This window comes from Drosophila elegans, unplaced genomic scaffold (genome assembly GCF_018152505.1).
Source record: "Drosophila elegans isolate 14027-0461.03 unplaced genomic scaffold, ASM1815250v1 contig_208, whole genome shotgun sequence".
In the NCBI taxonomy this organism is placed as follows: domain Eukaryota; kingdom Metazoa; phylum Arthropoda; class Insecta; order Diptera; family Drosophilidae; genus Drosophila; species Drosophila elegans.
Window position 1 is genome coordinate 15772339 of NW_024545578.1, and position 14726 is coordinate 15787064.

Below are 14726 nucleotides of genomic sequence, written 5' to 3' on the forward strand. Positions count from 1 at the left end.
CAAAATAAGCCAATAAATATAAATTATGAACTTTATGATTTAAAGAATAAGCCAAATATTTCAACATGACTTATGTGTACGGTCGAGAATTGGGAAAATTTATGTGTAGATACATTCTGGCCAGACGCTAGATACACAAAATGAAACGCACAAATGACACAAGCTAATTACAGGTAAGCAAAAGAAAAGAAAAGCACGCGTACTTCGTGTTTTTGAGTTTATTTTCGTAGGGGGCAAGCTCTCCGCCAAACTAGCGTGAAAATGTGTTCACACAAGCGGCGGCCAAAATGTAAAAATCAAAGAATTTTCCACACAACTGAGCAATTAACACAACAACACGGGGCGCGTGAAAAGTCACTCGAAAGTCCCACTCACAGGGAGATCAGGGAGATAGATATACACATACATATATTTGCATATATCTTTGGGAAGATATAACCCACTCAGATCGGAGAGCAGCCGATGGGCAACGAATTCAGCCGAAGGGAGCCGAAGAAATCGTTGAAATAGACGAATTCACCAGCGACCAGCGGCCAAATCAACGAAATACTCTTTATTCGAACGACAACGGGATCTCTTGTTCAGTAGATCACCAGCCTTACTCCGACGTTTATTACGAATTTTCTCGGTGACTCGGTGACAACTACAAAACTGCGTGCGGTGCTGTAGAGATTTTCGCTTGAGAGGATATACAAATCATAATTTTAGAAACGCGAATCGATCGCAAATTAATTAAGACAAGCAGAATCGAAAATCTGACCTAGCAACATGTCGTCATCGCAGGCTGTCCGCTCCTCGAAATACTCCTACCGGGCCACGTCCACCGGACCCGGTGGCGCCGATGTGAACATCGAATACATCCAGGACCTGAGCTCGCTCTCCCGCTTGGAGGTAAGGATCGGATCCTATCGGATCGGAACGGATCGGATTGGATCGGCTCGAATCGGATCGTATCGGACCGGATCGGTGTTAAGATCGGGAATCGAGCCTGCGGCCAATTTCTAACCTATCGAACCGTAGAAATTCCGAACGAAATGCGTGTGCGCCAAATTTCTTCAAAATCTACGAGAATTTTTCTCTCTCTTGTTTCGGTGTCTGTGTAGAGACTGAAAAAGAATTAGAAAATAATCAAGAAAAAAAAATAAGAAAAACAAAGTAAAAAACCCGAAAAATTCATCTACACCGTATATCAAATGCACATATATACCGTATATATATTTTTGTGTGTTAAGTTCTCGCCGCGTTCTTGTGTGTGGAAATATAGAAATTCGGTGAAGCAAATTCTAGATGTCTATATGTACCTATACGTGTCTGTATATACATATGCATTGCTAAAAATTATGTAATGGCCACCTCCGAGCGATACGTTCATATATATATATATATATATACGAAAACATCGAAGAAAAATTTGTGAAGAAATCAATGCTGTGCTAAAAAGTGTTTTAATCAAAATTGAAAATCACAAAATATGAAATAATGAACCCCATGAAAGAACACACTGAATAAATGTATCCTCAATTTTCTTGCAGGACAAGATCCGTTTGCTCCAGGATGATCTTGAAGTTGAACGTGAGTTGCGTCAAAGGGTGAGTAATCCACAAAAATAAATTATTATTTTTAATTTTAAAAATTTTTTTTGTTATATTTTTAAGGGATTATATTTTTAAAATCACATTTTCAGTGCTAGACATTTTCTTCCCCAATTTGAATTACATTCTAAATTAATATAGATCCCTGTGAGTCAGCTTTGGCACTTTAAGCTATAAAGGTCTAAGAACTGATAAGTTCTTCTAGGGCTTACCCTACTTCTAAGACCCTTTTTATTTTGAAAGCTACCATTGTTCTGATGAAATTAGCTTGAGAGATATGACATATCTAAGGAAGTAAGAAAAGATCAACCTGCATTCCCCAAACTCCAATGAAAATCAAAGCGCCAGGGAAAACGAATTTCACGTTTGTGCCTTCGCAAATGTCACCCTAAAAACAGCATAAATATGTGGAGAACCAAAATAAAATCAAAATAGACAAGTAGCAGAGCCGATAGAACCAATAGAAAAGGCAGCAAACAAATGCAAATCTAAGAATAAACTACCCTTCGCAGAGTTGCGAAAGTGTGAAAGTAAATGATAATGATGTGCATTGAACTTCAATCGCTTTCGTTTGGCTTTTCATTTTCTCGCGGAGCATTGATAAATGATTTTTCGCCTGACTTTGCAAAGACAGCGGCCGCCGCAAAGACAGAAGAAAAGCCAGAGGAAAAGTCAGAGAAAAGTGGGAAATTCGCAGGCCGAAAGTGCACTTCATTCAGCGCGATCCTCTGGGGCATTACAAATTTAGAAAATGCGGAGAGCTCTTGCCGGAATGGAATGGGCTGGCCAAGAATGTTCTTTATATTTTGTTGGAAATAACTTTAATTACTTTTGCCTTATGGATTAGCACGCACTCGCACACAGATACGCCCCCCAACACACTCGCACAATATATGGAACAAAATGGCTAAAATTAGCGCACGACATTCAATACAGAGAAGCGAATGATTAACTTGAAAACAACCAAAATATGAGCAGAGAAGAAAAGAAAATAAAGTAGCCAAAATGCCATCATCAACAGCGAAAGAGAGGAGGGAAAATTTGCTCGCTCACTGAGGAAAATCTTACCATTTGTCTGTGGGTGTGTGTCTGTGGGAAAATTAAATAATTTTCATGCACATTAAAAGCCTTCACACCGCGCCTGGTATATCTCCTACATATACACATAAAAAAACATGTATCTACAAGATACATAAGGCGCAAATGGATTTACGGTCCGTACTTACGTGGCCTTTATGCCAAATATACATTCATGTTTATCTACGTATAGTCACCAACTTAGACTTCATATAATATATATTATAGCTGTAGTTTTTATCAGGAAATTATATGCCAATATAGTGGTATCGAAGGTGTTTTTTATGATCGCTTCTTTCAGCTCCAAATACCAGAAATCCCACTGGCTGCATCTAGCACACAGTTCTCATAAAATACCATTTAATAGCAATTCGCAAAACTGCCCAAAACGAGGTCGTCCACAAAGGCGAAATGCAAATGTTTAGATTCCGAGGGAACGAACAAAAAATGTTTCTGTTCAAGCGAAAAAATGTTCGAATGCCTTTTTGGAAATGCAAAATAGGAAAGTTGTGTGCGGCCGCCCACAAAAGATATATACGCCTATATCGTGGATGCAAATGCAGTCGGACTATGGCTACACCTCTGTGCGGAAGATTTTTTGGCAATGTGCCATTGTTATTTTAGGTGTTGCATGTGCATAATTATTTTTGACTGATTAATGTGATTTATAATTTTTATTATGGACTGTTTGAGTAGCCATAGAGCATAGCTAGCGCAGGGTATTTATAGATATTTCAGATTGTACACAGTGCCCAAGAGAATCCTAAATTAATGTGGGTTTTTTTTTCAAATTCCAGATTGAGCGCGAGAAAGCCGATCTCAGCGTTCAGGTCATTCAGATGTCCGAGCGTCTTGAGGAGGCCGAGGGTGGTGCTGAACATCAAGTGAGTTGTGTATGATACACCCAAGATATAGCCATTAATGTCTACCTATCGAAATTCCCAGTTTGAAGCCAACCGCAAGCGCGACGCTGAGCTGCTGAAGCTGCGCAAGCTGCTTGAGGATGTTCATCTTGAGTCGGAGGAGACCACTATGCTTTTGAAGAAAAAGCACAACGAAATTATCACGGATTTCCAGGAACAGGTTGAAATCCTAACGAAAAACAAGGCTAGGTAGGCATAGGCAGCGCCATTCGACGCCCCCAATCCATTGACCCAGAAACCATATCCATATCCAAAACATAAACATCTCCATCCTTCGAGCTGTCATGCATCCGCAGAACATATTTATTTGCCCGCAATGATGATGATCAAGTGGCGTCAGCTGGCGCTGGCGGACATTTCAATGTCTCTCGATCTCGTGCAGTAACACAACAATAGCATACAATAACCTTGCGCTGCCCCGCTGACCCAAAAAAAAAAGAAATACAAATCGAAGCAGATCATAAACAATTCATTAAAATGCCATGACATGCGAAATGGAAGAGAAGACATAAACCTGCATGGCTTGCAAGTTCTATTGACACAAATTGTGGCCGAAAAGCCATACGTATAGGCAAAATTCGAGAAACTTTCGGTTGCTGGCCGCCGCCTCTCATATTTCCAAATCGAAGCGAGCGATTTCCAAAAATAAATTCCCAGGAATGTTGAAACCGCTGCCAATTCAAGGCTAACCAAAGAGAAATCAAGTCACGTAGATAACTTTGTGTGTTATTTAAAACAAATATTGATCTAAAGTCTTAATTTCGATTAACTCAAGTTCAAAGACTAGTTAGTTAACGATACTTAGGATTCCCACCTTTAAGATAGGTGCGCCCGAGTTTGCGCACTTCCGTTTCTAGACAAAGACGGTCGGAAGATCAAGCAGCTGTCCCTTTCTATCGAAAAAGCTTCGCACGCAAAAGCTTTCGTTGGCGAAACTTTCTTCCATATGTTAAGCCCACCACCCATACCATATTTTCTTTCTGAGGGGAAATTTATTTATAGAAATTTTGAAATTTTCATCCACATTCTTGAGCAGAGAGCCTCTTTGTTGCTGTTGCCATTCCGCTCTCGCCACCTTCCCTGCATCGCTGCCTCTCGCTCGCACCAACGCCCCAACCCAAATATGTCTTTGATTGAATCATATACAAAATGTGTTGATTGTTTTTGTTGCTGTCCCGCTCAGACCCATCAAGTATTATGGAAATCCGATACGTTTTCTGGCTTTTCAGCTTGTGGGTGGGAAAGGTCGGTTGCACCGATCTATGCCCCCTGGCAGGTGGAAAAGCTGGCAAATGCCTTGGATTGCCCAAGGAAAATTCGATTAATGATCAAAGCGATATGTAATGGGATTAATTTGAACTTTTCAAGACCTGAGATCAATCAACGATTAATATCTTGATCCCTACGTGACCATGCCAATCTTGGATTTTAACATATTTTTCTTAAAAGAGATTTTTTGCAATCACTGGCACTTTATATATTTACTGATCTTAATTTTCATTGATAAATAAACAAAGGGGGATCTATTTTTGCATATTGATGATCTCATAAAATGTATTTACAAATAAGGAAAATATTCTAAATCAATTTAAAACTATCTTAAAAATCGATTAAACATATATTATTTATCTATTGTTTCCGATACTTGCCAAGATCAGATTGAACCTCATTACATATCATTCCTTGCCGTACGAGCTTTTGCATTATTATTTTACCAATCAATTATCATAGCTTGCTTCCAGGCAGACCAATCAAGATCTTAACCCTTGGCCTGCTGAGCCCTCGACCAGCGATCGATTAGCTTTCGATCGATGGCCGAGGGCTCGCAGATCCACCCAAGCTTGCTAGCGATTCACAGCCCGGCCGATCTCACAAACCATGCCTAAGTATCGGGATCGTGATCATAGACCAACCCACTAAACTGGAGAAACCTCTCTTTAACCGAATGCTTGCAGAGCCGAGAAGGACAAGGCTAAATTCCAGACCGAAGTCTACGAGCTGCTCTCCCAGATCGAGTCCTACAACAAGGAGAAGATCGTGTCGGAGAAGCACATCTCCAAGCTGGAGGTCTCGATCACCGAGCTGAACGTGAAGATCGAGGAGCTCAACCGCACCGTGATCGACATCAGCTCGCACCGATCCCGCCTCTCGCAGGAGAACATTGAGCTGACCAAGGACGTCCAAGATCTGAAGGTCCAGCTGGACACGGTCTCGTTCTCCAAGAGCCAGGTGATCTCCCAGCTGGAGGACGCCCGCCGCCGCTTGGAGGACGAGGACCGTCGTCGCTCGCTGCTCGAATCCTCACTGCATCAGGTTGAGATCGAATTGGACTCGATTCGCAATCAACTCGAGGAGGAGTCCGAGGCCCGCATCGACTTGGAACGTCAGTTGGTCAAGGCCAATGCCGATGCCGCCTCCTGGCAGAACAAGTGGAACTCCGAGGTGGCCGCCCGCGCCGAGGAGGTCGAGGAGATCCGTCGCAAATACCAGGTGCGCATCACCGAGCTGGAGGAGCACATCGAGTCGCTCATCGTCAAGGTCAACAACCTGGAGAAGATGAAGACGCGCCTGGCCAGCGAGGTCGAGGTTCTCATCATCGACCTGGAGAAGTCCAACAACAGCTGCCGGGAGCTGACCAAGTCGGTCAACACCCTCGAGAAGCACAACGTGGAGCTGAAGAGCCGCCTGGAGGAGACCGTCATCCTGTACGAGAACAGCCAGCGCGACCTCAAGAACAAGCACGCCGACCTCGTCCGCACCGTCCACGAACTGGACAAGGTCAAGGACTCCAACAACCAGCTGGTCCGCGAGAACAAGAAACTGGGAGGTGCGTTCAGCCAATCATATTTTTTACTACCACTAAAAGTCCATAAGGTTGAGGTTTTAAGAGACACTAGGTTCTAGTAGTGCCATCTAGCCTCGATTTACTAAAAAAAAACATTTAAAATAATGTTTTTAAATATTTTACTATGCGGAATGCACTCAATATTCCACTAAAATATTCCTAAGTTTAAGTCAGGCCTCAACGTAGAAACAAATAATAGATTTTTGTGGTGCAGTCTAGACTATTTATTTAATATTATTCAAAAAAGAAAAGTTTCAAATGCAAAATTCGTAAGCTCTTTGTGAAGCAAAAATATTTAGTTGGATAAAGTAATGCCTTATTTACTAGAAAGATAAAAGCTTAAAACCATTTGATACTGAGATTTTCAAAAAAAACATAACAATATTAAAATAATTAATGATTATTAATCGTTAAACCCCCAGATGATCTTCATGAGGCCAAGGGTGCTATCAACGAAATGAACCGTCGTCTGCACGAATTGGAACTGGAGCTGCGTCGTCTGGAGAACGAGCGTGATGAGCTGACCGCTGCCTACAAGGAAGCCGAGGCTGTAAGTAACTGAAAATACGCACTTAAGGGTCCACAATACTTACATATTTTCAATATTTTAATTTGGTTTTTAGGGCCGCAAGGCTGAGGAGCAGCGTGGCCAGCGTTTGGCCGCCGACTTCAACCAGTACCGCCACGACGCCGAGCGTCGTCTGGCTGAGAAGGATGAGGAGGTCGAGGCCATCCGGTAAGTAACTTAAGTAAACCCCCTTTGGAAGTAGCCCCCTACGCCCATGCCACTCGATTGACGGCGACAACAGACGAAGGTCGATCGCTGGTTTGTCGCTTCCCCTGCCAAAGCGGAAGCCCCGAAAAAAAAAACAACCGAGTAAACACCCCTCAAGGTCCCCCCATGGGAAATCAATCGATTGATTCGCAATCGCCTTCCACTGCCAACACAATTGATAGTGAACTGACCCATTTAGCAATTAGCAATCAGTTCGAGTTCTTTAGTCGCGCACAAAGCAACGGCATTAGTTTTCTATTCAGCCAGGCAAAAGATCCTGATCCCACGAAAGGTTCGCAGGCTCAGCTCAAGAAGTGGGTTTGATTCACCTGGTTTTGGAATGATTTTGGATTTTTAATGAAACCCTAACAACATTTCCCGCAGAAAATTGCGCAGTTGCTGTGATTACACAATCAAAGTGGGTTCGTTGTTGAAAATCGAAAGATCCCATTGAGAAAACTTTCGACTTGAAGAAAGGCTCTCCAGCAAGAGGTAGGTTGATGGATCATTAAAGTTGGTGGTCAGTGCGTGGCAAAGATTTTATATGTAGTAAATATGGGTTCTAAAACCTAGCTCAAGGTTACTTTAATATGCATAACATTTATCTTGGCTTTGACAAAGTCTAACTGACATTGTGAAATGTTTTTGGCATTTGATAGAAATGAGTAACCAATGTAAAATGTTTACACAATGATCATTGATCTCTAATTAATCTTACAAAAAATGTAAGAAATATTAACTGCTATAGAAATGCAAATCATTTCCAAAAGTAGGATATATTTTTATTATATTTGATAAGAAAATCTACCTATACTGTATATATAATTTATTTTTAAATCGATTCGAAAGACAGTTTGAGGGCCATTTCCCTCTTAGATATTTTGAGATCTTTTACTTTTGATAACTTTCCCTAGATCTTTTGAGTCCTCCACTGGTATTGCATAAAGTGCCTTGCTATTATGACATTGTCTATGAGCTAGTTGCCAAAACGAATCAATCATTGCCGCACATTGACTGCCAACAAATGATGGTGATGATGATGATGATGTTATTGTCGTCATTATGCTCATACCTAGCCCGATGCCAACAGCTGAACGAACGAAATGCAATCTTTTTATAGATTTCGACAAATTTGAAAATTTATTTGCAAAGCGGCAGCAACTGCTGCCAACGGCCGAGGAAAAACCCGAAGAGACGAGGAAAACTTTGCGGCTACTGGGCGACAAGGCGACACAGAGGCAGCGGCTGCGACGAATTGTAGCTTTAATTAGAGTACTCTAAGGAGAATCACACGCAAACCCATTAGAAAACCCTGACCACACCCCCCCTCCCTCTGCCCTTCCCGAAATCATGGCCCTTGCCCTCAAACAAAGACCTTCCCGCTTTCGTCCGGCGACGACCACGTACGAGGACAACTATGGCTACACGATGAACTTCTACCAGCCGATGCTAGACTACCTGGACGCCAAGGCCAAGGGTCTGGAGGTGAAGAAGCCGCACCTGCCGTGGGTCAGCGAGCGGGGCCTGAAACAGTACCGCCCCTCCAATGCGGTGCGACAATACAACGCCGACGAGATCGTCCGCTTGTCGCGCACCTGTGCCGCGCGGGCCGACGAGATTCTGCTTAGCTTTCGGGCCCAGAAGCGATCGCCGTTCAGTGTGCAAAAGTTGGTCGACGCAACGCGAGTGGCCAAGCACCTTGAACCGGACACAGTTGTCGAGAGATCGCGCCAGCGCCGCCGCCGCCGTCAGGAGGAGCTCGAGGATCTGATCAAACGCGACACCCTCAAGATACTGCAGCGCATCCGTAAGATTGAGTTGGACAACGAGTTGGACCAGATGTCGGACGACTTTAAGCGCTCGATTCGCGGCAAGTCGGCCAGTGCCATTGCCCAGGCCCTGCTCTCCGAGTCGGAGAAGAACATTAAGACGGCCAAGAAGGAGGAGGAGGACTACATCGCTCAGACCCTGGTCCGCTCCAGTCGGGCCGTTTCGCGGGCCCGCTCGCGCTCCTCCTCCCCCTTCGACGGCCAGCTGCGCGCCCATGCGCTCCACATCGAGCTCATGGACGACCGGCTGGTGGACAAGCTGGACCACCGCGTCTCCTCCTCGCTGCACAACGTGAAGCGCCAGCTGTCGACCCTTAACCAGAAGACGGTCGAGTTCTACGCGGACAGCAGGTGCGGTATAGAGGACAAGTGCTGGATCTGTCGCAAGGTCCTGCGCACCCATCCCAAGCTCAAGGACTACAGCTATGTATATTGGAAGCACTAGGGCCTCTAATCCCAATCCCATTCCCATTCCCAGTTCCTCCTTTTGACCCCCCACGCACTCATCTTCATTCGATATCTTAGATTCCAATGCAAAGGAAGTTTTAATTTATTTGACGATCGTAAAAGTAATCTCAGAGAGTGTTTTGATTTGATCTGGAAAAGTATATAAGCGACATTTTCTGAAATCAAAAACAAATCAGTTGAAGAGTTAGAAAAAACCCTTTTAAAAATCAAATATATGATTTTTAGAAGACAATAAATTTGGTGATTTTTTATTTCACCAACGAGAAACATCCACAAGAGAGTTCTTTGAAACCTACAACAATGTGTTAATATCAAGTGGATCGATCTGTTTCTCTGGGTTGCTCGCATCCGGGCAATTTGAATAAATGCGAACATTTTTGAATTGCAGCTCAATTTTTTGTCTGCCCATCCTAGAACCTCCTCCCCCGACCCAGCAATTTGCCATCTCTATTTGTCTGTTTGTCGTTTCTCGTCTGGCACAAAATGTATTTTCGTTTCAAGAGTTTTCGCCGATCGCGGTCTTGTTTCGTTCACAATGTTGGCCGCATCTCCCATTGTGTCTGTTGTGCAGTCTTCTGTGAATTATTTATACAGAATTATGCGCAGCATATTTGACCACGGCTAATTGCATAGAAACGCCAGCAATTTCGTCATTAATTATAAACTTTGTGGGGGTTTCTGAAGAAAATATCAAACCAAACCAAGCTATCAATTATGTTAGGCACACAAAAATATTTAGGACAGGGAAATTAAAAATTTCTATATGTTAGAGTATGTGAAAACATAGTTTCAATTTTAGTTTTAATTTTTCTTAATCAAAAATTTTGATTACCAAAACCAACTTGTCTGACAAAAATGTAGACCAAAAAAGACGTTTTCTTAGGTTTCACCTAAACATGTTATTAAATTTTCAAAACTTTTAAATAATTTCAAGCTAAATTTCCTTGTTCCAAAGATGATTTTCTATTCTATGAAATCCTTCAGATTTTATTTTACTTAAATAGCTAGAGACCCATTTAATCCTACCCGAAATCATTTCATCACTTTCCCTTGAAATATCGACGTTTTTACCCAGTCCTATCATATTTCGCACCCGCACCTCAGATATTTCGAGGCTGTCAGTCCGATTTGCGCGTAGATGGTCCGAGCAACTATTGTTTGGGATTTGTCCTTCAAATTCGAGATATATTTTATTTTCAACCGAGGAAAACTGATGCGCATGACAGCAAAAACAATCACAAAAAAAGACGGGGAAAGAGAAGAACAACATTAGACCTAGCAAATATTTTTGCGTAAACATTGAAAACAATGGCAGGGAAAAATTGAAATCTAAATGGGAATACTTAAGTTTTCTAGCTAAGACCCATGCTAGCCAAATACCTTGGCAAGGCGACAGCAATGAGCACACACACGATTTGAAGATTAAGTAACCAACACAGGGGTTTTACTTTTTCAAAACATAGCACACAACTAAACATAAAGATCATCGGAATTAAGAAATTGTGGCTGATATTACCGACACGCACTAACTTAAGAATTATTAAAAGATTTTAGCAATAGTGTTCATTTTACAAAACTCCCTAAATATTAAGAAGTTATTTAACGATTTTAGACTTCAAAAGTAACTTTATTTTTTGTAGTATTTTTGAAAAGCCTTTGCTTAATTAATCTTTAACATAAGTATAATTTCCAAAGTAATATGAACTTTTCTAAATGATTTACATATTTATTTATCATATTCAAAAAAAATTGTCTGCATTTGCAATAAAACAGTAATTGCAACAGGTTCCTTTTAGACTCAATTTAGAAAGTGAATCAGGTAGAGTATTAGAAATACATACATTACTCAAATTTAGTTGGCATGCAAATGCACCTACGCCCAAGAATAGACGCATGATGCACTTACCCAAAAAAAAAAAACAAATCAAAGTAGAGAGGGGGGAAAGGGAACTTCTCGGCAAAATAGTTTGGCATGTAAACCCGAGCTATTTGTGACAAGTTCGATGTCTTTATCATGCGTAAAAATACACAGAAATTCGCAAATGCAGCGGCCAGCGAAACAATGAAACAACGAAACATTTTTGACAATGCCACAGCACCTGAGTTGAGTGGTTGAGTGGTTGAGTGCCCAAGCACTCGACTGCTCTGCTGAGTGGTGCGAAAAATGCAATTTGTGGGTCAGACATTGGGGCCAAAAATAGAGCCAGCAAAGCGAAACATCGGAGGGTCATTGAGAGGTAAACCGTGGCTTTCTGGGCGGGTGGCTACTTCTTGATATTAATACCATTGGGAAGTATTTACAAATTCTAATGTGAATTATCCAAACCTATAGCAAGCAGACCTCGATCGAGATCGAGCAGCTCAATGCCCGCGTCATCGAGGCGGAGACCCGGCTGAAGACCGAGGTGACCCGCATCAAGAAGAAGCTGCAGATCCAGATCACCGAGCTGGAGATGTCCCTGGACGTGGCCAACAAGACCAACATCGACCTGCAGAAGGTGATCAAGAAGCAGTCGCTGCAGCTGACCGAGCTGCAGGCCCACTACGAGGATGTGCAGCGCCAGCTGCAGGCCACCCTCGACCAGTATGCCGTCGCCCAGCGCCGCCTGGCCGGCCTGAACGGCGAGCTGGAGGAGGTCCGCTCCCACCTGGACAGCGCCAACCGTGCCAAGCGCACCGTCGAGCTGCAGTACGAGGAGGCCGCCTCCCGCATCAACGAGCTGACCACCGTCAACGTCAACCTCGTCTCCATCAAGTCCAAGCTGGAGCAGGAGCTCTCCGTGGTCGCCTCCGACTACGAGGAGGTGTCCAAGGAGCTACGCATCAGCGACGAGCGCTACCAGAAGGTCTCGGTGGAGCTGAAGCACGTCGTCGAGCAGGTGCATGAGGAGCAGGAGCGCATCGTTAAGCTGGAGACCATCAAGAAGTCCTTGGAAGTCGAAGTCAAGGTGGGTGAATTAATTGTTTTTTTTTTCAGGATTTCCAGGAGATAATTGCATTATTAGGAGTGTCAAAGAAATATCAGACTTTCATTAAGTGGTTGATTTGAGAAACGAACTTAAAAATCCATAGTAACAGTCGATTTCTTAGACTTTTTCCTTAGCTTAGTAGATAATCAAATTCCAAAAACTTTTTGTTTCTATAAATCAAACACAATTAAAGGTGTCCCAATTAATTGGTTTTAAAAAATCCAGATAATTTTCCAGAACTAATAGAGAATTTGCTCTAAAATAAATCCTTTTCTTCAATATTCTAACTTAAAATTAAAAATATTTTTGTTTCCGCAATATATATTTCGGTTTGAGATTTACTCCCTTTTGCCTGTTTGTATAGTAGGCTTTAAGTATGTTTTCAGCTGAGAAAACGAATGGTACATTGCAGCATGAAAATGTCTTTCATTTGACCATCAAGACGAGAACACAAGCCCTGAAGTTTAACTGGTTTTTAAAGTTAGCTATAACAGATTTCTGTGAAGAAGCGTATGAAATAACTTCATCTAATCCGTTATTCCTTCCCAGAACTTGTCCATCCGCTTGGAGGAGGTCGAGCTGAACGCCGTCGCCGGCAGCAAGCGCATCATCAGCAAGCTGGAGGCCCGCATCCGCGATCTGGAGCTGGAGCTGGAGGAGGAGAAGCGCCGCCACGCCGAGACTATCAAGATCCTGCGCAAGAAGGAGCGCACCGTCAAGGAGGTGATAGTGCAGTGCGAGGAGGACCAGAAGAACCTCATCCTGCTGCAGGACGCGCTGGACAAGTCCACTGCCAAGATCAACATCTACCGCCGCCAGCTGTCCGAGCAGGAGGGTGTTTCCCAGCAGACCACCACCCGGGTGCGCCGTTTCCAGCGTGAGCTGGAGGCCGCCGAGGATCGCGCCGACACGGCCGAGTCCAGCCTGAACATCATCCGCGCCAAGCACCGCACATTCGTGACCACATCGACGGTGCCCGGTTCCCAGGTGTACATCCAGGAGACCACAAGGACGATCACCGAATAGAGCGCATCACGCCATGCCCGCACCGAGATCATTTCATTATCAAACCGAATCGAACTGAGCTAACCGAAACAACATCTGGCGGAGTGTTCAGGTTCACAGTGCAGGAGGATCGAGCAGGAGCAGGAGCAGGAGCATCAGGATCAGGAGAACGAGAACGAGATCGAGAAATGCGTGAGAAAGTTTTTATAATTTAAATTTTTTTGTCACCCCAACGCCGAGGCAGCGACCACCAAGATCCCAGTGCACTTCGGCGGGGGCTCGTATAGGCTACACACTATAAATACATAACACTACACATCCTATCTATATAATAATAATACTATTTTGAAGTTCATGTAATTTAATTAAAATAATGAACCTGAAAACCTAAAAACAAAAATAAAAACAAATCAACGAAAACTTGGCAGAGTTTTGCTAGCGCTATAGATATACCACATACGATCTAATGTACGTAGAGAAGAGAGAACGAGAGTTGGCCATAACCATAACGTTTGAATGGAGACCATTTGACAAACAAGCAAACAAACAAACAACAACAAAAATTAAAACACGAAATGGAAATGATAATCGTCACCAAAACACCCACTAAGCACGCCACTGCAGCATCGAGTTAACCGAGTTACAACCGCTTCTACTATTTGTTTTTAGTTCACTTTATGTTTAGTAGGTAAATTTCTGTGTGCTCGTAACGAATTTGAATTTTACATTAAATCAACATCAACAAAACTGAGCAAATTTCACATTTTTTACTTTGTATCTTGCAATAAAAACGAAATTCTATTCATAATAATAACAATTAAGAAATTATAAGTGAAAATCAATCTTACTAATGGGGTGACAGCGGTGTAGGAGGGATAATATGCAAGTCTTTAAGTTGGTAAACCTTTTTCTGGTGGAATTTTTGGAGGGGATACATTGGAATTGTGGTGGTTTAAGTTGGTTGGTATTTCTGAATAACAAAATCATAAGTCTTGGGCTAACATTAAAGTGAAATAACAAAAAAACGTTCGATTAGTTGGACGAAATTATGAGTTATGAGGTCAATGTACAGCTCATGGAAAAAAGGGACTTCCTTACAGAATCTAATTTCTTTTTTGAGATTTTGACATTTAAAATGATTTATTATTGCCAATAGCTCAAATACAAACTTAAATGTTTGTAAAATCATTAAAACAAACAGGTGTCTGAAACTGATAATACATGTTTAAATTAAGTATTATTC

General features: G+C 42.5%; 2 protein-coding genes across 2 annotated transcripts; both read left to right on the forward strand.

Annotated features, from left to right (window-relative positions):
* Positions 1-536: 536 nt before the first annotated feature.
* On the forward strand, positions 537-14234 carry LOC121467061 (paramyosin, long form). Its single transcript, XM_041707886.1, has 9 exons — positions 537-891; positions 1533-1589; positions 3467-3553; positions 3615-3781; positions 5548-6419; positions 6860-6987; positions 7061-7173; positions 11842-12457; positions 13028-14234. The coding sequence occupies exons 1-9, from the start codon at positions 769-771 to the stop codon at positions 13502-13504; spliced, it is 2640 nt and encodes an 879-aa protein (XP_041563820.1). The 5' UTR covers positions 537-768; the 3' UTR covers positions 13505-14234.
* Positions 7180-9741, forward strand: LOC121467062 (paramyosin, short form-like). The gene is made up of 3 exons (XM_041707887.1): positions 7180-7526; positions 7597-7704; positions 8333-9741. The coding sequence occupies exon 3, from the start codon at positions 8563-8565 to the stop codon at positions 9484-9486; it is 924 nt and encodes a 307-aa protein (XP_041563821.1). The 5' UTR covers positions 7180-7526; positions 7597-7704; positions 8333-8562; the 3' UTR covers positions 9487-9741.
* Positions 14235-14726: the final 492 nt, after the last annotated feature.